Source organism: Vombatus ursinus, unplaced genomic scaffold (genome assembly GCF_900497805.2).
Source record: "Vombatus ursinus unplaced genomic scaffold, bare-nosed wombat genome assembly UNPS02014872.1, whole genome shotgun sequence".
In the NCBI taxonomy this organism is placed as follows: domain Eukaryota; kingdom Metazoa; phylum Chordata; class Mammalia; order Diprotodontia; family Vombatidae; genus Vombatus; species Vombatus ursinus.
In genome coordinates this window covers 7108433-7135236 of record NW_020954650.1, presented here as the reverse complement: position 1 = coordinate 7135236, position 26804 = coordinate 7108433, and the positions used below count along the sequence as shown (strand labels likewise).

Below are 26804 nucleotides of genomic sequence, written 5' to 3'. Positions count from 1 at the left end.
TGCATATGGTATTCCCCAGCTTGGTAGGGACTGCTTTAATTGACATTATGAGACTATTAACACAGAGATCATATATTCCATTTTCTATGTAATCCTCTATTATAGATATTCCAATATTTTGTGCATAATGTACATTCAGTAATCATTATGTCCTAACATTCTGTAATCCTGTCCAAAATGACTTGATTTCCCTGATATTTTAAGTAAAATTGCCTTAAATGAAAATTTGTGAAACTTACAATGCTCTCCTTGTTCTTAAGTATCTAAAGTGCAGTGTGTCCATTGTCACCTTCCTTGTCACATGAACAAAATGGGAACATACCACAACATGGCTGAAGCCATGGTTTCCACATGATATTGTTCGTAGAAAATTGTTGGGAAACAGGATGAAATGTTTTCTGATGCTCCACTATTGCCTCTGTTACTCTCTCAATCACAGTGTGATAGAAGGGCTCAGTATCAGGTGAAAGAGGGCTGGTCTCAGAGGGATCCCTTGAGAGATCAAATAGCAAGGGTGGGTCATGGTAAGTTACATGTTCCCCAGAACATGGGCAAACTCCTCTCCCATAGCAAGCTCCAGCTCCCTCTGGGTGAAAATTTGGAGTTTTGTAATGGACCTTCCAGACTTTGTTACCTACGATGAAAAAAAACATTATGTGGATGAGAAAGAGAAATCTCCTATTCTTGCCTGCTGTGTTACAAAGCACTTTTTGGCCTTTCCCTGGTGAGTGGAAATTGTTTCGTACTTATAATGGAAAAAAATATATCATTAACACTGATAAGGTATTAAGGTATTAAGTTTGTTTATCAAAATCTTATAATAAGCTATATGAACATAATTTTAACATAATTCCTATCTTTTCTAATAAAAATTTTCTGATCCATCATATTTTCATTTTGTACATTTAAATGAAACTACAATCTAAAAGTCATTTTAGTTCTTCCCCTACCAAAAAAAAGAATATATTTAATTTTAAATTGTGATGTACTTCAAGCTGCTCCTTATTTCCTACTAGACACTTTCCCTGCATTTTAAGCTTCAATACAATTAGTGGTGTTATCTTTGCTGCAGCCTCTCAGTCTCAATAGTCAGATTTCTTTGTCTCCTATAGTACAAGGGGGTGGGAATATGCATTTATTAAGCTCCTACTATGTACTAGGCACTGTGCTAAGCACTTTGCAAATATCTCATTTGATAAATTAATTGATAAGAATGAAACTTCCAAAAGTAAATAAGACAACATCAATTTCTAATCCTTTTTGCTTATCTTTCCACTCACTAGTCATTAAAATACAATGTCTATTTCACAGGATCATTGAATTTTTCTGTTGGAATGGGCCTTGCTGACCCTCAGAGACATTAAGTGACTTTCCTATGATCACATAGCCAGTAAGTATCAAAGATTAAATTTGAACCTACTCTTCTGTCTTTTTAAGAGATTTGCCCAGGGTCACACTGCTAGTGAATATCATGTTTCTGAGGCCAGATTTGAACTCAGGTCTTCCTGACTCCAGGGCGGGTGCTCTATCCACTGTGCTACCTAGCTGCCCCAAACCTACTTCTTAATAATTTTAATTTCTCTATCCTGTCTAGGTGGTTTGAATACTATATAGCAGTTATGTGGCAGAATAATATTTTTATGCTCTTCTGGAATTTTTTTATTTTTTTTCCTAGTCAAGATGTTTCTCAGATGCCTCTCCATTTTCTGTTTATCCTTTTTTAAGGTAATCTCTCCCTTTCCATTAAGCATTTGCTCTGTAACTCTATCCAACAGCTATCTTGCTTTACCAAGTAGGTCTAACTTTCTTAAGATACAAGTTCTTTGCTTTCTAATAAGACAAAAAGAAAACCAACTAACCTTATTCAGAAAGGATTTAAAGCTTTAAAATGGATATAACATGTTTTTACCCACTATAGTCAGTATTCAAGCTAATCTATATTAAGGAGCTATCAAATGAACCTTGTCCCCATCTATTCAATCTAAGAAATAGCATTTACAAATTTGTATGTATCTTCAATCCATTAGTTACTATATTCTAAAGCAAATATATGAGACACCACTGTACTGAATGATTAACAAGAGGGAACTATAATTTGTTTTAGTGTTCAGTCTAAATGAATGAACCCATCCTATGTCACTCTTTCTTTAAAAAATAGGGATAATTATATGAAGTTAAGATCCGGGGAATGTGGAAATACAAACCAGATAAGCTACATTTTTAGATGAGTTTTGTTAATAATGTTATCATAGGACTGTATCTTTTTTGAGTTAGCCATTTTATATTGATTTTATAATTGAATACATGTTTATATCAAGTAATAATGTGCTATTAATGTTTATATAGTTGATTATTAAGTCATATTAAATGGTGTATTTTATATTTTTATTGACTTAAGAATTTGCTACACTCTATAGGCATAATATAGAAAGAAAAGAATATAGATGTTACTTGTTTTCTTTGTTATCCATTTAGCTGGCTGGATAGGTTGAAAATTCATATCATGAGTTTAAAAAGATGGAAGCACTGTGTGGGTACTAAGTGTTGTATTTAAGTGTTTTTATGGGCCCTGGCACATAGTAGGTACTTAATACATGCATATTGGTCACTTAACACAGGGAACCGCATCATGATGGCAAAGGGTATTTAGGTACTGGGAGATCATGTAAGTTGATTCTTGAAGTAATTACAATCTCTTATCTTTATCTTGACTTAGGCCAAACCAATACAATGCTGTTATTAGAGGCTTAATCATTAAAGGTTATTATGAGAAGAGGTTAACTATTCTTTGAGTGGCAGCCTAGTGCAGCACATAAAGAAGTGATCTCAGAGTCAGGAAGTCCTAGGTTTAAGTTCTGGCCACATAAATTTACTGTGTACCTCTGGGCAAGTTACTTAACCTGTCAATGCTCCAAGCACTGTGAGTTGCAGTAATACACTAGAATGAGTTGTTTTGCATTGGTAGAGGGAGTTTCCTCTCTGGGAGATACCTACACCAGTGGTTCTCAAACTTTTTAGTTTCAGGACCATTTTACACATTTAAAATGACTGAAGACAACAAAGACCTTTTATTGTTGTGGGATACACACACACGCAGACATGCATATAGGTTATTTATGTATGCATATACATATGTATGTAGAGAGAGAAATGTTTTAATTTCTAGTATGCTAACATAATTGAAATTCTCTAATATACTACAATCCTCCGTATACTACAACATGCTGCCAGTCAAAGAAAAGTTAACCTTTTCTCATAATAACCTTTAACAATTAAGCTTCCAATAACAGCATTGTACTGTTTTGACCTAATCCAGGATAAAGATAAGAAAGTATAACTGCTTCAAAAATTAACTTATATGATCTTTCAATATCTAATTAGTTTTTACCTTCATGATACAGCTCCCTGTGTTATATCAACCAGTATACATCTATTAATTACCTATGTCCCAAGAAAAAATATGTAAATACATTAGAAATTAAAATGTCTTAATATGTCACATGTGTGTGCATACATATGCACATATATGTGTGCACACATGTGCACATATACATATACACACATGTATGATATGGTCGTATATGTGCACACATGTGAGTATATACATATACACACATATGTATGGTATGTATGTATGCACATATATATTCTCTCTGTCTCTAAATACACACACATACACACACATCTGTCTGCCTGACTCTTTCTTTCTCTCTCTTTCTCTCTCTCTCTCTCTTGCTCTCTGTTTCTCTCTGTCTCTCTGTCTGTCTGTCTGTCTCTCTCTTTGTCTCTCTCTCTTTCCTCATATATGTATCAGCGAGGTGGCACAGTGCATAGAGTGCTAGGCCTAGAATCAGGGAGATTCATCTTCCTGAGTTCAAATCTGTCTTCTGTTACTGGCTGTGTGACCCTGAGCAAGTTACTTAACCTTGTTTGTCTCAGTTTCCTCATCTATAAAATGAGCTGGAGACAGAAATGGCAAACTACTCCAGTATCTTTGCCAAGAAAATCCCAATGGAGTCATGAAGAATGACTGCCAACAACAAATAAAAATACACACACACACATTCACAAGGCTTTTGTTGTTGTTCAATAATTTTTAAGAGTGTAAAAGGATCCTGAAACCAAAAAGTTTGACAACCACTAATGCATTTCTCCCAGAGAGGAAACTCCTACCAATGCAAACCAACTCATATTAATGCAATATACGTGCATACATACATAAACATATGTGTATTTATATACATGACATATTTAATATTATTATGAAAATAATTTTGATTCTGTGGATACCCAGAATGGATCCCAGTAGTGTCTGTACCATACTTTGAAAACTGTCATAACAATGAAATCAGTTTCTCCTATGTCCTTCAACCTCAAAATTCTTTAATGAATTAATTAATTTAATTTTCAATGTAACTGAAACAGATATTTTGTAAGATATAATTCGTTTATCTATCAAAGTATAAAAATGAAATTTCTATTCCTTTTAAGAAAGCAGATGAACCAATGAGAATTTAATCCATTCTAAGTTAAGTGAAATAATAAAGAAATGAATTTGTTTTTATTGCTGTGAGAAAAGGTTCCTACTCACTGTCCTTTTGGTGCCACCGTGCTGCATGTAAGTGAATCCCGCAGTAGTGAAATAAGAAATGGTGATCTGAGTGCTTGACAGTTCCTTGCAACAAAGGTATCAGGTTGTGGCCATCAATCACTCTGGTTAGATACAAAGTAAGAAAGTAAAGCAATATATTTCCTCTGCAGTGCTGCTTGGACATCTGCCATCTCAACTCAGGACAAAACTCAGAAAGTCCTGAACTGTCCAATTTGACCTGAGCTGTTTGGCACAGATTTTTTAAAATCCTGCTGCAGTTGAATATGTCCCTGTAAATAACACTTCAACCTAAAGTATTCACTTTCATCTTTTCATCATGAAGGACTGCCAAATATGAAAGAGTTGGAGAGGCAAAGTTAATAAAAATCAAGTTAAGCTTTTATGTGTTTATTTTTAAATGAGATTTTAAAAACATTTTTTCATTCCTGAAAGATTCTTACTTGAATTTAGGTGGTTTATTCAGAATGAAAAAGTAATGGGTTTTTCTTCATTTGTTAAAAATTGGCTTTAGTTTTCTTTACAAACTCTACCCTAATAAAGATACACACACATCCATATATGTATATATACATAAGTATATAGATATACATATGTTTATCTTGCTTGTCATTTGGTAAATATGCTCCCTTGTTACCTTGGATGCAGTAAAAGTGAAGTTTTTGGCAAATTTAACTTTTATTATAATATCTTCTCAATTTGACCAACACGTGCTGTAAGACCCTCTGTGCAAAGCTTGATTTTATGTATCATTTATATAAAGATGAAATAAATACAATTGTCCTCCAAGCACCAACCAATAAAATGTTTAATCTGTGAATTCCCTTATGTTAAGAAAAGTCTAAAGCTAATTGCCACTGTGGAGGAAATAGAAAAACTGAAGACATTTGTAATGATCTATGACATGGGGACAAGATATTGCATTTGAAATAATTATATAAAAGAACATTTTCAAAGATATAGAAACTTTAGAATATAAATAACCACCTTCCCAATGGTGCTATGTTATGACAAGTAAACATTACCAGTGGCTTCCTAAATAAATGCTGTGCCAAAAATGTCATTTAAGTTAATGCTACAGATTATTACAGACTATTATTATTCAAATTATGCTAAAATTCTTAAAAGCAAATGACCATAAATCATGCCAAATACACAGGAATAAAAGAAAAAAAAAATCTCAAGTAAGCCAAGAGCCTTATTTCTGTACCTGTCATGGGGCATTTCACCACCTCCTAGATGAACTACAGTTGGGTAGATATCCATCAGACTTGTAGGCTCATCAATCACTTCACCTGCTGGCAATACCCCAGGCCATCGAAATATTCCTGGGACTCGAATCCCACCTTCCCAGCCTCCCATGCCTTTGCCTCCTACAATTTGAGTGATAGAGTAAGAAGTTACTGAAACTTTTATATAAACTTAAGTAAACATAATTTGAAGGTGCATTATTGATTCCTAACCTAAAAAATAAAATCAACACACTGATATGAAAATCTATTATCTGTGTAAGCTGAACTAGAATAATAGCTTCCTAATGATCACCTACATTTTATTGCTTTGAATATTGCATGAGAAGAGGCATTTGGCTATCTTTCTTGATATTTTAAGTTTTTCTTCAATATCATCAAGATATTTAAATTCTATCAGCTCTGTATTATCAGTTTGAGTGGTACAAAAAAAAACCAAAAAAACCTTTGTCTTTGGGACATCCTATAGGATGTCATCAAATGTCAGATTTACTTTTCAGATTGTTTTGCTAAAGGCAATCTTCAAAGCAGTTTTAATTCTCTCAATTATATTCCAATTGATGGGAGCAATCATGGGGAACAGACCATAAAAAGTTGGAGGATACCAATCAAAAATTACTCAAAATTACAAAGTAGTTAGTAGATGAATCAGGACTACAACTAAGTTCTCCTCTCTCCTGGTTAAGTACCGTTTTCACTATTTATCAGAATTACTGGACTGAGCCTAATATTTCTTTACTACATTTTTGGTCTTCTAAGAAAAGATTCATTGACACCTTTGTATATTCCATTTGATCCACCAAGTTGAACATTTCCTTCTCTAGCCTCCAAATGCCCTCCATGGTCTGAAGTGAAGTAAATGAATGTTGTGTTTTTCAAGCCTTCTTGTTCAATAGCATTAAGAATTTTACCTGTGATAGAGAAATAAAAAGTTATATGAAAAAGCAAAACTGACAACCACATGATTTATTATAATATCTAGAAGAGATAAAAAGAGCAAAGAAAAATTTAAAAATCAAAGGAGTGGTAGAAAAAATGGGATAAGTAATAGCTATGTAAGAAAATTATGGAAAAAGAATTTAAAAAGAGGTTAAAAATACTGAAGAAAATGATCCTTTAAAAATCAGAATTGACCAAATAGTAAAAAGAGGTATAAAGTTTCACTGAAGAAAATAACTCTTTAAAAACTAGAACTAGTGAAGTGGAAACTAATGACTCCATAAAAAATAAGAAATAATAAAACAGCTAAAGAGTGGTAAAAATAGAAAAAAATGCCAAATACTTCAGGAAAAAAAACCAATTGAACTAGAACATAGATTAAGGAGACATAATTTAAGAATTATTAGACTATCTAAAGCAAATTAAAAATAAACCTAGACATCATATTTCAAGATGTTATAAAGGTGCAATAAGAAAGGAAAAATAGAGATTGAAAGAACCTATTAATCACCTCCTGATAGCAATCTCAAAATAAATTCCTAGGAATATAATTGCCAAAAACCACAACTCCCATGTCAAGAAAATACTGCATGTAGCAAGAAAGGAAGAATTCAAATACTGTGAAGCCAGTCAGGATCACACAAAATTTAGAACCTTCACAATAAAGGAGCTAACATTCAATCAAAATCCTCAAGAAAAGCATAAAAATGTAAAGATGAGTGTGGAATCATAAAGGATTCAACAAAGTTAAACTTTCTACATTTTCAAATGAGAAGATGATATGTGTAATTCCTAAGAATCTTATTATCATTAGGGCAGGTAGAAGTCTACTTGGAAAGAGGGCATGGATGTAAATTTATTATATTGGTATGATCTCAAGAGAAGAATGGAAGGTTGAGAAACAGGGAAGCACTAGGAAAAGAGGAAAGAGAGAGGAAGAAGGGGAAAATTGTTTCAAAGAAAAGAGGCCCATAAGGAAGACTTTTTACAATTGAGGGGCAAATGGAGAGGAGGGTTTGAACATTACTTTCATCTGAAGTGGATGAAGAAAAGAAGAAAAATATATACCCCCACAACCTACAAATCCCACCAATCCACTGCAAATAATAACTATTAATGTGAATGGTATGAACTCACCTATAAAATTGAGGAAAATAACTGAATTTATTAAAAACCAGAATCCAAAAATATGTTGTTCGCAAGAGACACACTTGAAACAGAAAGATACATACAGAGTAAAAATAATGGATTAGATAAGAATCCGTTATATTTCAGCTGAAGTTAAAAAGATAAGGGTAGCAATCATGATCTTAGAAAAAGCAAAAGCAAAAAAAAAAGACCTGATTGAAAGAGATAATTAGGAAAAGTACATTTTGCAGGATAGTAGTATAGGCAGTGAATTAAGAATATCAATACTGAACACATATGCACCTAATAGTACAGCATCCAAATTCCTGAAAGAAAATCCTAAGTGAGTTAGAAGAAATCAACAGTAAAATTTTAATATGGGTACTTCAACTTATCCCTCTTAGAACTAGATAAATCTAACCATAAAATAAACAAGAAAAAAGTTAAAGAAATGAATAGAATTTTAGAAAAGTTAGATATGCTAGACCTCTTGAGAATTTTGTTGTTGTTATTCAGTCATTTCAATCATGTCTGACTGTTCATGATCCCATTTTGGGTTTCTTTGGAGTGGTTTGTCATTTCCTTCTCATTTTACAGATGAAGAAATATGGCAAAGAGGTTTAAGTTACTTGGCCAGAGTCACACAGTTAATGTGTGTCTGAAGTCAAATTTGAACTCAGGAAGATGAGTCTTCAGGCCCTGCACGGTCCAATGTATCATCTAGCTGCTCTTGGTAATACTGAATGGGAAGAGTATACCTTTTTCTCAACTGTACATGGCACATCCACAAAAACCAACCTTACATTAGAGCATTTAAAACCTCATAAATTCAGAAAAGCAGAAAGTTTGAATGCACTCTTTTCAGACCATAATCAAATAAAAATTACATTTAATAAAGTGTGTTTGAAGCACAGATGAAAAATGAATAGGAAATGAAATAATCTAATCCTAAAGAATGAATGGATCAAAGAACAAAACACAGAACAATCAATAATTTTATTAAAGATAAGAATAACAAATTAGCACCATACTAAAATTTGTAGGATGCAGATAAAGCAGTACTTAGGGGAGAATTTATATCTCTGAACACTCATATCAATAAAAGAGAAAAAGGACAGATAAACAAATTTGGTATACAACTAAAAAAAACCTTGAAAAAGAACTAGTTACAAACCTTCAATTAAATACTAGAATTGAAAAAAAAACTGAAAATCAAAGGAAAATTTTTTTTAAATTTAAAATAAAAAAATATTGAGATAACAAATAAAAGGAGGAGCAAGTTTTGTGGAGCAAAACAATAACACAGATAAACCTCTAATTTGTTTTAATAAAAAGAATAAGAAAACCAAATTACCTTTCTCAAAAATGAAAAGAGTGGACAAGCAATAAAGATGAAATTAAAGCAATTATTAGCAGCTTTTTTTGTGCAATTACATGCCAATAAAAGTGATAATCTAAATTAAATGAATGAATTTTTTTACAAAAATTGTCCAGATTAACATAAGAGTAAATATAACACTTAACTCTATCTTAGAAAAAGAAATTGAACAAGTTATTAATGTACTCCCCAAGGGAGTAAAGAAAGAAAAAGGACTAGATGGAGTTACAAGTGAATCCTACTAAAAATTTAAATGACATTCCAAATACTGAAAAAAAAAAAAGAATTAGAAAATGAATCCTACCAAATTCCTTCTTTGATACACACATGGTTTTGATATTTAAACCAGAGAGACCAAAAGCAGAGAAAGAAAACAATAGACCAATTTCTTTAATGAACATTTATACAAAACATATAAATAAAATACTGGCAAGAAGATTACAACAACATATCACAAAATTCATACACTATGACTATGCTATATTTATACCAGGAAGGCAGAGATGGTTCAATATTAGGAAAACTATAAGCATAATAAACTATATTTATAACAAAATTTATATCATATCAATAATTTCAGAAAAACTTTTTGACAAAATATAATACCCATTCCTATTCAAAACACCAGAAAGCACACAAATAAATGGAGTCTTTCTTAATATGATAAATAGTATTTACCTAAAACCAAGAGCAAGCATTATCTGTAATAGAGATAAACTAGAAGCCTTTCCAATAAGATCAGGGGTGAAGTAAGGATTCCATTATCACCATTATTATTCATCATTGTACAAGAAATTCTAGCTCTAGCAATAAGAAAAGAAGATAAATTGAAGCACTGAGGAAACAAAACTATCACTTTGTAGATAATATGATGACATACTTGGAGAACCTTAGAGACTCAACTAAAAAATAAAAATAGTCAAAACAATTAACAAATTTAACAATGTTGCAGGATATGAAATAAATTCACACAAATCATTACAATTTCTACATATTGCCAACAAAACTCAGCAGAAAGAGAAAGAGAAATTCTACTTAAAATAAATGCAAACTAAAATACTTGGGAGTTTACTTGTCAAGACACATTGGAACTATATGATCAAAATTACAAATCAGTTTCCATGCAAATAAAGACATCTAAAGGACCAGAGAAATATCCATTGTACATGGGGAAGTCAAGCCAATAATATAAAAAATGACAGTACTATGTAAATTGATTTACTTATTTAGTTATATACCAATCAAACTACCAATGAATTACTTTAGAGAGCTAGAAAAAAATAATGAAATTCATTTGGCAGAACAAAATACTGAAAATATCAAGGGAATCAATGAAAAAAAATGTGAAAGAGGGAGGCCTAGCAGTACCAGATCTCAAACTATACTATGAAGCAATAATCATTAAAACAATGGGTTAGAAATAGAGTGGGTGATCAATGGAATACACAAGGTACACAATTTATAAAAGCAAATGAGCACAGTAACTTAGTTTTTGATAAACACAAAGATCCTACCTATTGGTGTAAGAATTTCCTATTTAACGAAAACTGTTGGGAAAACTGAAAAGTAATCTGGTAGAAACTAGATTTGGATCAACATCTTACATTGTATGCCAAGATAATCTCAAAATGGGTGCATGATTTAGACATAAAGATTGATATCACAAAGAAATTAGGGAAACAGGGAACTATAGATGGGGAAAAGTTCATGACCTAATAAGAGATAGAAAAGATCAGAGGAGTAAAATTGTGTTTACATTAAATTTAAAAAGTTTCAGTACAAACAAAAGCAATGCAGTCAAATTAAAAGGAAAGCAGAAAAATGGGGTTGGGAATTACATCAAGTTTCTTGATAAATGTCTAATTTTGCAAATACATAGGAAACTGAATCAAACTTATAAAAAAAAAAATGAGCCATTACCCAATTGATAGTTAAAGAATATGAACAGGCAGTTTTCAGAAGAAGAAATCAAAGCCATTAATGGTAATAAGAAAAAAAATACTCCAAATCACTAATTATTAGAGAAATGCAAATTAAAACAACTCTGAGGTATGACACTATCTATCTAATTAGTTAAGATGACAGAAATAGAAAAAGACAAATACTGGAGGGGATGTAGGAAAATAGGTACACTAATACACTGTTGATCAAACAGTGAACTTGTCCCACCAGTGTGGAGAACAATTTGAAACAATGATCAAAGAGTTGAAAAACTGTGTATATCCTTTGAGTCAGGATTGCCACTAGGACTGTACCACAAAGAAATCAAAGAAAAATGAAGAGTATCTATATGTATAAAAATATTTTTGGCAACTTTTTATAGTGGCAAAGAATTGGAAATTGAAGGGATGTCCATAAATTGAGGAATGGCTGAACAAATTGTGACATACGATTGTGATAAAGAACTAATTGTACTATAAGAAATGACAAGGGGTAAGTGGCTTTAGAAAAACATGGGAAGACCTATATAAACTGATGCAAAATGAAGTGAGAAGAACTAGGAGATCATTGTGCATAGTATCAGCAATGATGTCATGATGATCAACTGCAAAAGACTTAGCTACTTTGATCAATACAATGATCCCAGATAATACCAAAAAACTCATGATGAAAAAAAATGTTATACAGAGAGAGAACTGATAAACTCCGAATCCATACTGAAGGATAGTTTTTTTCCTTTTTTTTTGCAATATGGCTAATATGGAAATATGTTTTGTATGGTTTCACATGTATAATTAATCTCACATTGTTTGCCTTCTAAGTGGGTGGGAGGGAGAAAATTTAAGAAGAAAAGAATGGTAAAAATAAATATTAAAAAATGGCATTTGAGGCCTTTTGGGAATCTCTGGAAATTATAAAGGAATTAATGATGCTGAATATGAACCATATAAAAATTAAATTAAAGACTGCCCTGTAAATCAATTTTTTCTTTCTCTAGTGTGTCAATACTTGGATATCTCATTCCTGCCTTTAGGAAACTCAACATCCTCTAGTACACTCCTCTGAGTAAAAATTATACCCAGAAGAAATTTTAATGTTTTAGGGAATTTTAGAGAGTGTAAAGGATATAGTAATTGATCTTAACACCTCTCTCTACAGTGTCTTTCTGTAGAGTGGAAGAATTTTTGAGCTTGCTAGTAAGGAAATAGCAGAGGTATTTATCTTTCTTTGGGGGTTCTTTGGGGTCACAAAAGGAGTCCAAGGCCTTGGTCACTAACCATCAGGAAAACCAGAGGCTACTTTGATTAATCTATGGATAGATAGTCAAATTTTGGCTTAAAGAATTGAATCTAGTCTGGTAGAACCGAGTTACCCTCTGTGTAAAACTCAGATCTTGCTTCTGAAAGATACTGGCTGGCTCTCTTTGGTCATAGGCAGGTCACATTTCTTTCAGTACCACAGACAAATCTCAAAGACTATTAAATTGAACAACAGTTGCTTATCTGAATTGGCAGAGTGCACTTTCTCACCTAGAATTCCAAACTCCAGTGAAATCAGAGACCATAAATCCTATACATATATATATATGGAATAAATCCTTAGGACACATAAGCAATAAAAATAACTAAGGCTATTTGTCACAGTGTGCAGGTATACATCCCAGTGGATAAAAGTAGTTAATGCATGCCTAAAGAGATTAACTTTCATTATTCACATATAGGTGACTTTTATTAGTGGATTTAAATAATTAACTTGCTGTCTCGGCATATTATCATCAAGGAGGGGTCATAGTGAATCAAATCAATAAATTAAAATGTCCAAGTGATAAATGAGTAATTTGGAGTTAGTTTTATTTTTTTGTAATGGATACCAATATTATAACCAAGGAGCTGGCATAGGGTGAACTGAAGCAAGGTGACCCCAAGCAGAGCAGCTGAAGAGATATTCAGAGATTTTGGAGATAAAATCAAAACATATTTTCAAATAATATGGCATAATCAGAGACAGTTGTACAAACCACAATAAGAGACAACAGGTCAATCTGGTAGCAGGTGAAAGGAAAGGAGTAGCGTTGAGTAAATACTCTAGACAAATAAGAAATGAAAAAATAGAGTCACAGACAGTTTTGTAAGCAGTTCTATAGCTTTATATCTATGACAGCTAATATTATAGATCCCAAAGGAGATCCAGGTCAAGTACCTTTCACAGTTTTGGTTGTTAGTAGGATTCTTAACCAAATAAGAGATAGATGTAACCATATAAGACAAAAGTAAATGAAATAGAAATATTTTATGAACAAAATCAGTGCAACTAGGATAAGAAGGAAAAAAAGTTTTGGGAAAAATCTTTGCATTGAATATTTATCTCTGATAAGGTTTTGATATCCAGGATACATGAGGGACTAGTAAAAAACTAAGAGTAAGAACTGGATAAATGGATAAATGGTTAATAGTAGAAATGTCAAAATGGTCAAAAGATATGCACAATTCTTAAAAGAAGGAATTCCTACTATTAAAAAATCATATGAAAGACTCCAAATCATTAATACAGAGTGTCCCAAAAGTCTTAGTACATTTTAATTTTAATAACTTAGGACTTAATTAAAACTTTTGGGATGTTGTATGAGAGAAATGCTATTCAAAATATCTCTGTGATTTTATCTCACACTCAGGAAACGGACACAGAAGAAAAAAGATTGGAATAATCAAAATTGTAGTGGTTTCAGAAAAATAGGCAAACCATTCTTGAAATTAATTAATTAAATCATTCAATTATTTTTAATTACATTAATAAAATTAATTTTTTTCTTGAAAATAATTTGAAATTATGCAAAGAAACTGGGTATTTATAACTTTTGACCCAGAGATCTCATTACTAAGCATATACCTCAAAAAGGTCTAAGACATAGCAAGGTTCTATATACACCAATATATTTATAGTAATATTTTTTCTAGTAACAGAAATATAGAAACAAAGTAGATGCTCACTGATTATGTCATAGTTAAACAAATTATGGTACAGTCATATGATAGGATATTATTGTGCTGTAAGAAACAATGACTGAAGAATTCAGAGAAGCATGAGATGACATAGATGAATGGATACAAAAGGAAGTAAGCAGAAATAGAAATGCTACATCTCTCTAAATAGATATTCATTACATTTATATATACATAAATATAATATATGACATATAATGTATTATATGATAATATGTTACATATAAGCAGAAATAGGAAAGCTATGTATATAAGTATATATAGTTTTCCTATTCCTGCTTATGTCTTCTATGTATTTCTGATCACATATATGTATATATGTATACACACATGCATATATTTTGATATCTTAACTACAACCTTGTAAATGAAAAGAAAAGCTAAAGAAAACAAAATGGTTTATCATATAATTGTACAACCAAAATCATTCCTGGAAAAGAGATGAGAAAATGTACCTCCCTCCTTTTGTATAGCTTGGAGACTATGTGTATGGAACATTGAATTTCCTCACTGATTTGGTCAAAGTGTTAGTTTTACTGAATTACTTTTTCCTTCATTGTTATTGTTGTTGTTGTAATTATTATTATTAGGGATAGCTCTCTGGGTAAGGGAGAATATAAGGATTTATTTTATGAAGTTGATGTGAATATGCCAATATTTTAAAAATTATACATTGTAATCTCTGCTATGTCTTAAGGCAGAAGATAAAGGTTATTACTTGTATCCCAATGAAATATGTATTTAAGGGTTATATTCGATGTTCAAGATAACACTAAAGGAAAAAAAATCATAAATTTCACTTACCCACTACCCAGTCCATCTCTTCTACATTGTCTCCATATAAGCCATGTTTGCTTTTCCCAAGGAACTGTTTTGTTGTAACAAGGGGAATATGGACATGCAGCAAAGAAACAAAGAGGAGAAATGGCCTATGCTTGTTTCTAAAAAAATAAAATCATATTGATAAGTTTTAGAAAGGTATGATAGGAGATTTACAGGGCATATTCTTTTTGTCAATAAAAACAAACATGAAAAAGTTGTATTGGTTTCCATGTGCGTTGATATCTTTGTTATGGATTTCTCTGATGAATTCATCACATAGACTATTTCTTTTTTTGAAAAAGCTTCTCAAGACTAATGTATGAGGAGATTCAAGACTCCAGGAAGCTCTTGAACATCCTTTTAAAAAACAGGATTTAGATTACCTGGTAATAAATGAAATTGCTTCTTTTAGCATAAGAGTTGCTGTTCTCTCTAAAACCATTGGTTGTTCGGTAATTTCATAGTTTCTCATCAGGATGCAGTTCCAATACCTTATAAATCCAAAACTGGAGTACCAGGAAATGAAAAACAGAAAACTAAGGGTGATCAGGCACATCAGAATTTTCCAGGATACTGAGATTAAGCCAGCAAGTTTGCCAGTGGTAAGTGTTAGCATCCCAAGGACAATTACCTGGGTGTAAACCCAAAGTTTAGCTCTAAAGGCAGCATCTACTTCTGGAGGTTTGTTTATTTGACAATCATTTATAAGTGTGAAAGGCATGCCATAAAAATAATCAAATCCATGGTTTAAAGGATGGTGGCAATGATCAGTTCGAAATTCACAGTTCACTCCTTGGTGCCATTTTCCTGGGAACAAAAGGAAATAATTAAATTGTCTTTAAATTACATTTTATAGTGTTACATAGTCTCTCAAAGTATTTCTGCAATTAAAATTCAATAGTTTATTTCAACAATGAAAATACAATAATAAAAATGTAATTTAAAAAGTATACATTATGTATAGTAGAGTTTTGTCAAGCTTAAATCTGTCAGTGATAAATATATTTGGTACTAAGAAATTAAGGATCATGGGGCCATAAGATTTCTAAGGGAAAAAAAGTGAGTTTTTTTATTTATTCAATAAAAACTGTAAAAAAGATTTCTTCTTGAATATGTTGACATAGTCAAGTAATCATTTGATCTTTTCACTAAGCATTTTCCTCCCCTATATCCAATCAATCTCCTCAGTTTCTTTCTGGGCTCTCCTTTGAGTCCTTTGGAGTCACAAGGGCAAAAAAATGTTTTGATGAAGATGATCAAAACCTATAGTTAGGAAGAGTAGGAATGATTATACAACAAAATTGCTTAGCTAGTTAATATGGTTAAACAACATAATAAAAAATAAATGTTGAAAAATTATAAAGAACAAGCTTGGCCTCAAAGAAATATGAGACAACACCTTTTCCCCCACACATCTACAAAGATAGGGGTATGAGGGAATGGATATGGAACACTGAAGATATAGTGCCAATTTTTAATATATTGATTAGTTTTGTTGAAGTATTTGATCTTCTTTTTCTTTATTAAAAAATTTCTTCCTTAGGGGCAGCTAGTTGGCACAGTGGATAAAGCACCGGCCCTGGATTCAGAGGGACTTGAGTTCGAGTCCAGCCTCAGATACATAACACTTCCTAGCTGTATTACCCTGGGCAAGTCACTTAACCCCATTGCCTAGCCAAAACAAACAAACAAAAAAAACAACAACAAAAATTTCATCCTTAAAAGGGGTGAATTTCTGTGATGGAGAGGAGAAGGAATAGAAGAGGAAATATAAAAATTTTGAAATAAAATATATTTTTAATAATCCTGGTTAAGTGAAGAATTAGACTAAGTTGCTTGGTGGTCTAGCCTTTTTCTTTCTCTCCCTCCTTAGATTTGTAAGTGAAAGAACTGTTCATTACTTGGAGATAATAATATGCAGAGTGAATGGTGATTTTTAAAATGGCAGGAATAACAAACAGCCACCTTATATAGTCCTGATACTTGAATGAAGATATTAGAGAAATGAGAAATACCGTTATGGTTGATAAGGCATGAGACATCACAGCTTTAACTCTACAGGAAAAATAATTTGACATTTTCTGTATGCCATGAAATAAATGTTTGTTTTAGTAAATTGAAATAAATTTAACAAGATAAGAAAATGCTAACCATATAATTTCTGAAATCAAGAGGGTCAAAGTTTGGGTAAAAGTATAACTTCTGAAAAACTCTTTAAATTAATAAGTATAAATTATGTTAGAACTTGGCCAGTAAGAGAAGTGAAATATTCATGGATAGAGGAGAGAAAGTAATCATTGACTAGGAATTCAGAATGAAAACACTGATTCTCCTGAAAATATAATTATGAATTACCCAACAGGGCTCAGAACCACCTTTGATTTTATAGGGGGTAATGATAAGTTTCTGTTTATTCTTAGAAATAAATGAAGTTCTCTAAAAATCAAGCAATTCTAGTGCTAATGTGATTCGAATAATACATTCTTATATGCACCTATAAGTCCTGTCGTATATCCTTGCTGCTGTAGTATTTTTGCAAAAGTTGTTTCATTTGCAGGAAGTCCTCCTGACCCGCCATTCCACTGAAGTGCACGATATCCACTGGTGGCATCCATTCCTATTATATATTAAAGAGAGAATGATTTTCCCTTTTCTTCTTTAGTTACTTTTAATTCTGAATAAAAAGTAAAGCAAGGCTATTTTAAAAACTGCAATATTACAAATTACAGCAATATTGCAATTTGCAAAACTGAAAAAGCATTCTAAGCTTTTTTTATCTTTACTTTGCCCAGTGGTGTCAAACTCAATTAAGAATGAAGGCCACTAAATCCAATATAAGAACCCTTGCAGGCTGCATATTGACTTAGAGAACCATATATGAACATTACCCATGTTCTACTGTTTTTTTTAAATTTTATTTTATTAAATATTTCCCAATTATACTTTAATCTATTGGGGCCTTACTGGAAAGTGTTGCTGCCTGATGAAGACCTCAGGCCATATGTTTGACACTTCTACTATTGACAATTTAGTTGAGGAAGACAAAATCATTAACCAAAATTCAGAATACAGGAAAAAAAAAAACATGTATAGGAGGCTAACTTATTCTTGTATAAAAATATGGGAAACTCTTAGGAACCCTGGAAACAAAATGGGAAAGCCATCTAGCTGCCCTTTCAAGGACATTCTTAAAAATCAATGGTCTTTTAACAAGATCAACCTGAATTAGCCTTTTCCTTCCTTCCTTCCTTCCTTCCTTCCTTCCTTCCTTCCTTCCTTCCTTCCTTCCTTCCTTCCTTCCTTCCTTCCTTCCTTCTCTTCCTTCTCTCCCTTCTCTTCCTTTTCTTTCTTTTCCAGATTGTAGCACCATTTATTTGATGCTTTTACAGCAATGGTCTCATTTTTTTAATTGTCCTCACTGACAAAAAAAAATTGATTACACATCCTAAGCAGGCATGTATGAAGGGATAGGGACTGAGCCTCTGATTTAATTAGCTTAGAGAACTCCTGAATGAGGAGTGAGGAATATTCCTTTCTTGCTTCAGGTCAGCAAATTCTTTGCAAACTACAGTATTAAAGAGTTGCCTAAGAGCATTAGAGGTTAAGTTACTTCTTCAGGGACACTGAGCCAGTAGATATTGGGGTGAAATTTGAATCTAAGTCTTCCTGAATTCAAGGCCATCTGATCTCTCCACTATGCCATGCTAATTCTCATGCATAAACTTGCTATAGAACTTAAACAAAAATATAAATGGGAATAATAATAATAACAGGATTAACAAATAGAAGATAAAAAGATGAATTAATATTTGACTGTAGCAACAATAAGGAATCACTAGAGTTCACTGAGTAGGGAAATGGCATGGTCAGACCTGAGATTCTGGAAAAAAAATTCAGCACCTACATGGAGAATGGAAAGGATAAGGCAGAGACAAGGTGGGAAGACCAATTAGGAGGTTATTTCAGTAGCCTAGGTAGAAAGCAATCAGAATGTGAATCATGGTTGTGGACATGTAATTAGAAGATTTAGGCAGCTATGTGGCCTGGTGGATAAAGCAAAAGGCCTGGAATCAGGAATACCTGAGTTCAAAGATGACCCCACATATTTACTAGCTGTGTAACCCTGGGCAAGCCACTTAACCTTTGTTTGCTTCAGTTTCTTCATCTGTAAAATGGTGATAATAACCTTACTACCCAGGGTTGTTGTGAGCATCAAATGAGATAATTATAAAATGCTTAGCACAGTATCTGGCAGGTAGTAAGTGCTATAAAAATGTTAGCTGTTATTATTTTGGAATTCAAAATGGCAAGATTTAGCAGCAGAATGGATATATAGGGTATATGAGAATGAAAAGTCAAAAATGACACTGAGATTGTGAACCAGAAGAATGCTAGTATCCTCCACAAAAATAGGGAAGTTTGAAAGAAGGGTATTTTTTTGGGGGGGGGATAATAATATAATGAGATCCATCCATACCTGAAAATCCTGAAAAGATCAATTCTGTTCCATGTAAAATAAAAGAGGATGGGCCTTTTCCTTTACTCCTAGGTCATTGCCTAGAGTACAGAACCTGCTCTCAGAGGGGATTTGCCAAAGCTGCCACACAAGATTTTAGGGCAGTGATATCACATTCACATTCACACAAACGGATTCCTACAGCTGCACATTAGCTTAGAAAACCACAAATTAACAATGTCTATGTTTTATTTTATTTATTTTGTTAAACATTTTCCAATAACATCTTAATCTGGTTCAGGCTGTATTTTGAAGTTTAGTCTTCCACTTGCAGGCAGTGAGTTTGACTCCTCTGCCCTGGAGGATAGAAAGATAGGTATAGTAGGCAAGTGCATAAAATTTTCCTAATGGCACCTGCACAGATGCTGCTGTGGTTAAAAGTTAGGTTATAATTTTCCTAAGAGGCCTATGCCCAACTCAGATGGAGGAAATGGGCAAGAGTGAAAGGTATGTTGGGTTATGTTCAATGGCTCTACAATTGGCTATCCCTGGGAGGATGGGATGTAACCCGTCCTCCCACCATCTGATTAGTTGATTATATAACTGTAGTGTCAGTCCACAGTCCCTTCGGGATCAAGAGATTACCCTATTTGTACACCGCTGTCTTAAAGAGCTACTAATGCCAAAGGATTTATTACAATTTAGCCAACTGGTAATGAGCCTCTCCAATTTTAGCTCTAATTTTTGCTGGTACAGATATAACATCCTTCAAGAACATTGTACTTCAAGCCTTTCTAGTTCAGTAATACCCACCAAAGCTTAAAGTCCTCTAGCACTGCCTCTGAAAACCAACGTAATTCTCTACATTGTGATGGGCAAAATGGAATTAACGATTATCACCTTAATAGATAGACATTTGGTTTTCTAAAAATATGTTAAACAAACATTGATATAACTGTCAATTTAAAAACTGCTTATGAAACAATGAATTATTAGCAGGCTCAGTAAATAGAAAACATGTATGTATATTATTTTTATCTTGCATATATTTCTCCTTTTATTAAACTAGTCCTAGTGCATCCCTATATTGATCAAGATAGATACAAAAGATACAAAAATCCAGACTTCACTCAATTCTTAATTACCAGCAGAGTACTGACCTGATCTGAAGGCATGTCTACCAGTCAGGAAAGCAGCTCTGCTGGGAGTACACAAAGGAGCAGCAGATAAGTGCTGTGAAAGTTGTATTCCTTCCTTTGCAAGGCGATCAATATTGGGGGTCCTATGGAAAACATCTCAATTTCAACGCATGTTGATGTTAAAGTATTTGTAATATCAAACAAATTTTAAAGGAAGTGAACATTATTGAATTAATCTCACTTTAGTGATTTTTCTGAGACACCAATGTCTTATATTATTATTCTTTTATTTTTCCATTTTTAAAAATATTAACTTGACCAACTTCAACAAACACGAACATTTCTATAGACAAAGAACAGAACAAAGAAGAATCTTCAATACATAGTGTAATATTTTAAAGCTGCATATACACATAATATATATATATATATAAAATTTAACATGATAGTACTAATATTGTCTACTTTGTATCTTCTGATCTTACTTGTCTCCTTGGTGTACTTTTAAAATATTTCATTGATGATCTTTCCTTTCTTTTTCTTTTTCTTTTCTTTCCTTCCCTTTTTTCTTTACTTTTCTTTTTGCATCTCTATCACTATTCCCCCAACTCCTCTCTAATAATAAAAAGAAAGCCCTTTCTTCCTTCATGGTCTGACATTTCATTTAAATAATCATATTAGTAAAAGGACCAAAAAAATGAAGGATTTTCCTAACAGTAATAGGTATCTTTTAGGTAGATTTTCTCAGTTTCTATTTACTCACTCTGGAAACTACATCATTCTTTTAGTCCATCAGGTAGTGTGGCATGGGAAAAAGAATACTGGATTTGGAGTGAATACAAGAGTTCCATCCTTGCCTCTGTAATTTACTATCTATGTGACTTCAGTCAAATCATAAATTTCCTGGTCATTGGTTGAGAGGGAGTATAGTATAGTGGAATAGATACTGGACCTAAAATCCAAAGATACCTAGGTTCAAATTGCATTATTGATATGGTGACTAAGACAAGTCACTAAACTGGATTAAACTATATGTTCATTGTTGTTGTTCAGTTGTGTCCGACTGTTTATGACCTCATCTGGGGTTTTCTTGGCCAAGATACTGGAGAGGTTTGCCATTTTCTTCTCCAGTGCATTATGGCAAACAGTGGTTAAGTGACTTCCTCAGGGTTACGCAGCTAGTAAGTGTCTGAGGTTGGATCTGGAGTCAGATCTTCCTCACACCAGAGCCAGCCTTCTATCCACTGATCCACCTAGGTGCCTAACTACAAACTACAATTTTCCTATCTGTAAAATGGAATAATAATAAAAATAATACTTAAAGTAACTGAACTCATAAGGTGGTGGTTATTTCAAAGGAGATAACAGAATAAAGTACTTCATAATCCTTAAAGTACTATATAAATATCAGCTATCATTATTATTATTATTATTAATTGCTTCATACACTAAAGGAGTTTGTACTTAATGATCTCAGAGGTCCTTTATAGCTTTAAATGCTATATCATTCTGATCAGACTAGAGTCATGGAATGATAGAATTTCAGTGCTTGGATTTTACTCCACTTCCCTTATTTTGCAGATATAGGGAAAAAAAAAAGATCCAAGAATTCATGTGTGCATACAACTGATTATTCTCAAAACAAGGATTAGAACCAAGATATCCAACTTCTAGTCCAATGGTCTTTTCACTAGTGAAAAGACAGTAGAAAACAAGAGGGTATGGTGAGGAGTCACTAATTGGTTAGTTGCTGTACCTTGAGCAAGTCATATAAATTTAATTAAATTTAGCAACAATTTATAAAATGTCTGCTAGACACTAGAGATGGTGGTAGACCCTGTATAAACAAAGACAAAAATGAAATTGTATTCTCCTCAATAAGCTTACATTCTACTAAGCAAGTAACCTCTTCCAGACCTCAGTTTTCTTATCCAATGGGGTTAAACTATATTACATGATCTTTAAAGTCCCTTGCAGCTCTAAAATTCTATTATTCAATATTGTTGGAATATTTTTCCATTGACATAAGTTGGTGTATGGCCTGGCAATATGAATTGATTTTATTAAGTTGTCCAAAAGAATTAGGAAGGCAGTGTGCTCCTTAAACAAACATAGGTTTATAAGTATGAGAAAATGTACTCCTATGCCAAATATAAGTGATGTGGGATTACCCAGTTTGGGATTGCTCATACCATTCCAGCCCCTTAATGGGTAATTGACAATTGACTGTATTTAATAGGAAATTTTTAATACATTTAGAAATACTAGTACTCTGATTTTTAGGAAAAAAATTGTTATAGTTACTCAAGGTAAAAAAGTTTTTTTCAAGGGGATAAGATTTGGCACTGAGAGAACTTGAACTATTTCACATGATGACTTTCATGAAAAGAAAGATGAAGTTGAACATGTATGCATTCAGGACAGTGATTTTTCATCATAACAAAATTTCATGGTAATTTCCAAATTTTTCTCAGGCCACTAAGAGATGTGAAATGCAAATTTCACAAAACGTGATTCCATGCCTATAAGTCTTGGATTTCTTTTTTTCTTGAAACATATGTCAGCATTTATAATACTTGTCTAGTAAGCAAGTTTCTTTTCTGTAAATAAAACTGACATGGTCATTAAGTATAAAACTCTTACCTTAGTGTGTCATTGCCGTAACAACCCACATCCCCAATGCCAAGGTCATCTGCCATTATCAAGAGGATGTTTGGTTTCGAATTATCTGCTACACAAATACCTAGAAATAGACACTTGACGAGTAGGATGGAGAAGCAGGCCCTAAAAATGAAAAAAATAACATAATGAAAAGCCAAATGACTCTTGTGGTTAAGAACACCCAAACTAGTATAAAACTCTAGCTATTTTAGATGTTCAAATGTCTGTTCTGTTTTGTTCTGTGTAATAGGCAGACCTGAATCACACAAAAGCTGGTTGATGTCACCTCTCAATATTAGCAAAAGTACAGTGAAGGTTTAGAATTCCCCTGAAGCAACAGGCATTTTTTCTACAAGACTTCAGTATGTCTTTAAATTGTTCTTGATATCTGATTTTTTTTTTTAATATAAGACAATGACAGGTCATAACTGTCATATATCCTTTCTTTCTCTGGAGTTTGAATCAGCAGAGTGGAAGCAGGAAAGAGTTCTAGTTTAATCAGTAGCCTTATTCAAAGTACCCATTGGAGCACTTTCACCTCTCCAGCTTTCAGACATCAGCCTGTCATCAGCTGCTTTCATGAAACTGGCTCTTCTTGAGAGTGACTTTGGCTTAGAGTCTTTAAGCTTCCACTATTTGGTTGAACATCTTAGTGATCACAATCCCAGAGGTTCTGTTCAAACCCACAGAATTTCAACTCCCATAATGTGCTTCGTTGTGTAACTTCTATGTGTAATTTAATGTTAATATGTTAATCATGAATTGTGTGAAGATATCTGGCATTGTGATAGAGACTGCTGGAAGAAAGTGGCCAGAAGAAGAACAAATAATGCAGATTCTTCATCTTGAGAACTAAAGGGGAGATGTGAGCAACCAGATACATCAGTTTTTCAGTTGAGACCATGAATGGATTCTTGTTGTTGAGAGCAGTTTAGCAGGTATGGTAATTAGGATCAAAGACAATGAGATGCGATGGTACTGAACAGATCTGGTGAGGTGAGACTGACGCTCAGTCCTTCAAAGACATTTTCCTTTCACCTTTTACTTTCAGCTATATATGAAGCTGCTGTGTTAACCATATCTTCTCTGCTGTCTGAGCAGGGGGAAAAACCCTATACAGTAAACTCCTCCAGCACCAGCTGGCAAGGCAGGAACTATGGTACAGAAACAGCTTTCCTCTAGAACTCATTTGGTGGTACTGCATGTAACACACACCTTTTGCTCCTGCCCTAGTTGATAAGCAGGAGAAATAAATGCACTTATGGACATATCTCTGATCTGAATCCTTTATTCTTCTAGACTGGTGTTGTTAGTGACCTAGAAGGCTGGGAGGAAAGGAGTAAAAAGGTTTCATTCCACTGGCTTTTTTGGGTTTCTCTACATTCCGCCCCCCCCCACCCCATTCATTGCTACTCCTTACATGGGATTACCCTACCAAGGTAATACTGTTATTTATGGATCCCCTAGATCCTCTCTGCTCATCTAGACAGTTCAGGCTAACATCATTTTTAGTGTCCAATAGCATCCACAAAAATTGGATATTGCCAAGTGTTGACAAGGCAAACTATAATTCACTTTAAAGGAGGAATTTTTACTTCAATCAATCAGTAGATATGCATTATGCATATGCCACGTGAAAATTCCTTAGCTATGTTATAGCAGAAGGAGGGGATATCACTTGGGCTTTAGTTTTGTAAGAGAAAGGAAAATAAAGATCATGCTAATTTGATCAGTATAGACAACAATATAGATAATGCAGCAGGGCATCTCCCCCTTCCTTTTTAATTGACAATTCTGACTCTAAACGCTAGACTCACCATTTCACTGAGATGATTTAGTTATACCCTTAAAGGAGAAGTTTTAGATTTTTATTTTTAGAGTAGTTAATATCTTCAATCTTTCCTTTGGCTAGGCAGCAGAGGCATTCTGGCATTAAGACAAGAGTTGAACATTTGCATTTGATATTTGCCTCTGATATTTTCTAACTCTTTGGTCATGAATGTGACCTTTAACCTTTTAAAGTCTTAGTTTCCTCACTGGTAAAATGGTATTGATTATGAAGTTATTATTAATAAAAACCATGATGATTCCAAATGCCACACTTTTCATTCCATCATATTTTGCTGACATTATAAACAATTTTTTAAAAAATAAGACCCAGAAGGAGTTATACAAAACAGTGAAGTCACAAGGTTAGATTACTCAACGGGTGAGTCACATGAGACTATGCTTAAATTTGAAAAGTAAACAACTTTTTTTTTTAAATAGTGAACTTTTCTGCAGATAAGCCAGCAGGTGTCCCTACATCATCATCAAAGTTTAGTGAGCAGTAAGTTCGTTTGCATCTCAAGCCAAAGCAGTTAAGAGTTTAAAAACTAAATTTATTGTTAAGACTAAAAGGAAATAGATTTATTGCTGAAGAAGGGGAACTGAAGGCCAGCGCGGAGGGCAAAGTCTACGTGTGTATAATATATTTGGTCTACTTGTATTTCTCCCAGCTTAAGACATTGAAAACCAAACTGGAAATGGTCTCAGGATAGCACCAGGGAAAGCAAGCAGTCAGCCCCGGGAATGACAATTTCCGAACTTTCACCTTGCTTATCTTTCGTTTCACTTTCTTTCCTATTGCCAAACAGTTAAGTTTTCCAAGTTAATTATGGCCAATCCCCTCCCAGCTCCTCATCCCCCCCCCAAAAAAGAGCAAGGGTACATTTTCACTTTCCAAAATATACTGTAAATGTTTCTTGAAAAACAATGGTTGATTTTTCAGAACAGTAGCCATTTTGAAAGCCAAACTCAGAAAAGCAAGTCACAGTCAAGGAAACTGGAGAAAGGAGTCCCGAACCTTCGCAGTCTCTGCCCCAGCCCGAACCCCGGGGTCTCACTTCTGCTCACGGCAGAGCAGGGTGACCTGGTCATTGCAAGAGATGCTCGCGGGTGCCCCGGGCCCAGAGGAGAAGGGGAGGGGGAGCTATTTCCAAACTCCCTAAAACTCAGAATTTGGAACCAGAATACGTCACCAGCGGAGAGAAGCTGAGTAGTGGGGGTGGAAGGAGCAAAGGGAGCATGCCTAGCAAAGAAGAAACATCAGATGGCCCGACTGCGGGGCTGATTGTCTGCATTTTGTTTAAAAGAAAGTAAAGCCTGACTTTCAAATGTCTACATATACAACGACAGGAAACAGGAGGTTTCAAGGTGAAAAACACGAAGTGCGTAGCTTTGAGTCCCAGAAACGCTGGCACAGCACCTTACACACCTGCAGGACACAGGGGCGCCACTCAGCCTGCATCTCCCTTGTATTTCAGCAATCGGGGTCCACCCCCAAAATCGGCCGACCCCCATCCGCAAAACAAGAGAGAAAGCACTGGAAAAATATCTCAGGGTCCAAAGGCTCCAAGTCAGAAATGAGAACCAGGAAGAGCTTAGCTTGTGGCACTGAGATAAACCATAGGGAAAGGAAATTGTAACCTGGACTGGAAAAT

At 33.7% G+C, this 26804-nt stretch overlaps 1 protein-coding gene across 1 annotated transcript; it reads right to left on the bottom strand.

The window, feature by feature from the left end:
- On the bottom strand, positions 1-26802 carry LOC114028189 (arylsulfatase D-like). The gene is made up of 10 exons (XM_027842425.1): positions 26579-26802; positions 23305-23445; positions 20683-20804; positions 17561-17683; positions 15450-15873; positions 15049-15185; positions 6636-6770; positions 5820-5982; positions 4592-4713; positions 1-634 (listed from the first exon to the last, which is right to left on the bottom strand). The coding sequence occupies exons 1-10, from the start codon at positions 26662-26664 to the stop codon at positions 264-266; spliced, it is 1824 nt and encodes a 607-aa protein (XP_027698226.1). The 5' UTR covers positions 26665-26802; the 3' UTR covers positions 1-263.
- Between the last annotated feature and the right edge of the window lie 2 nt (positions 26803-26804).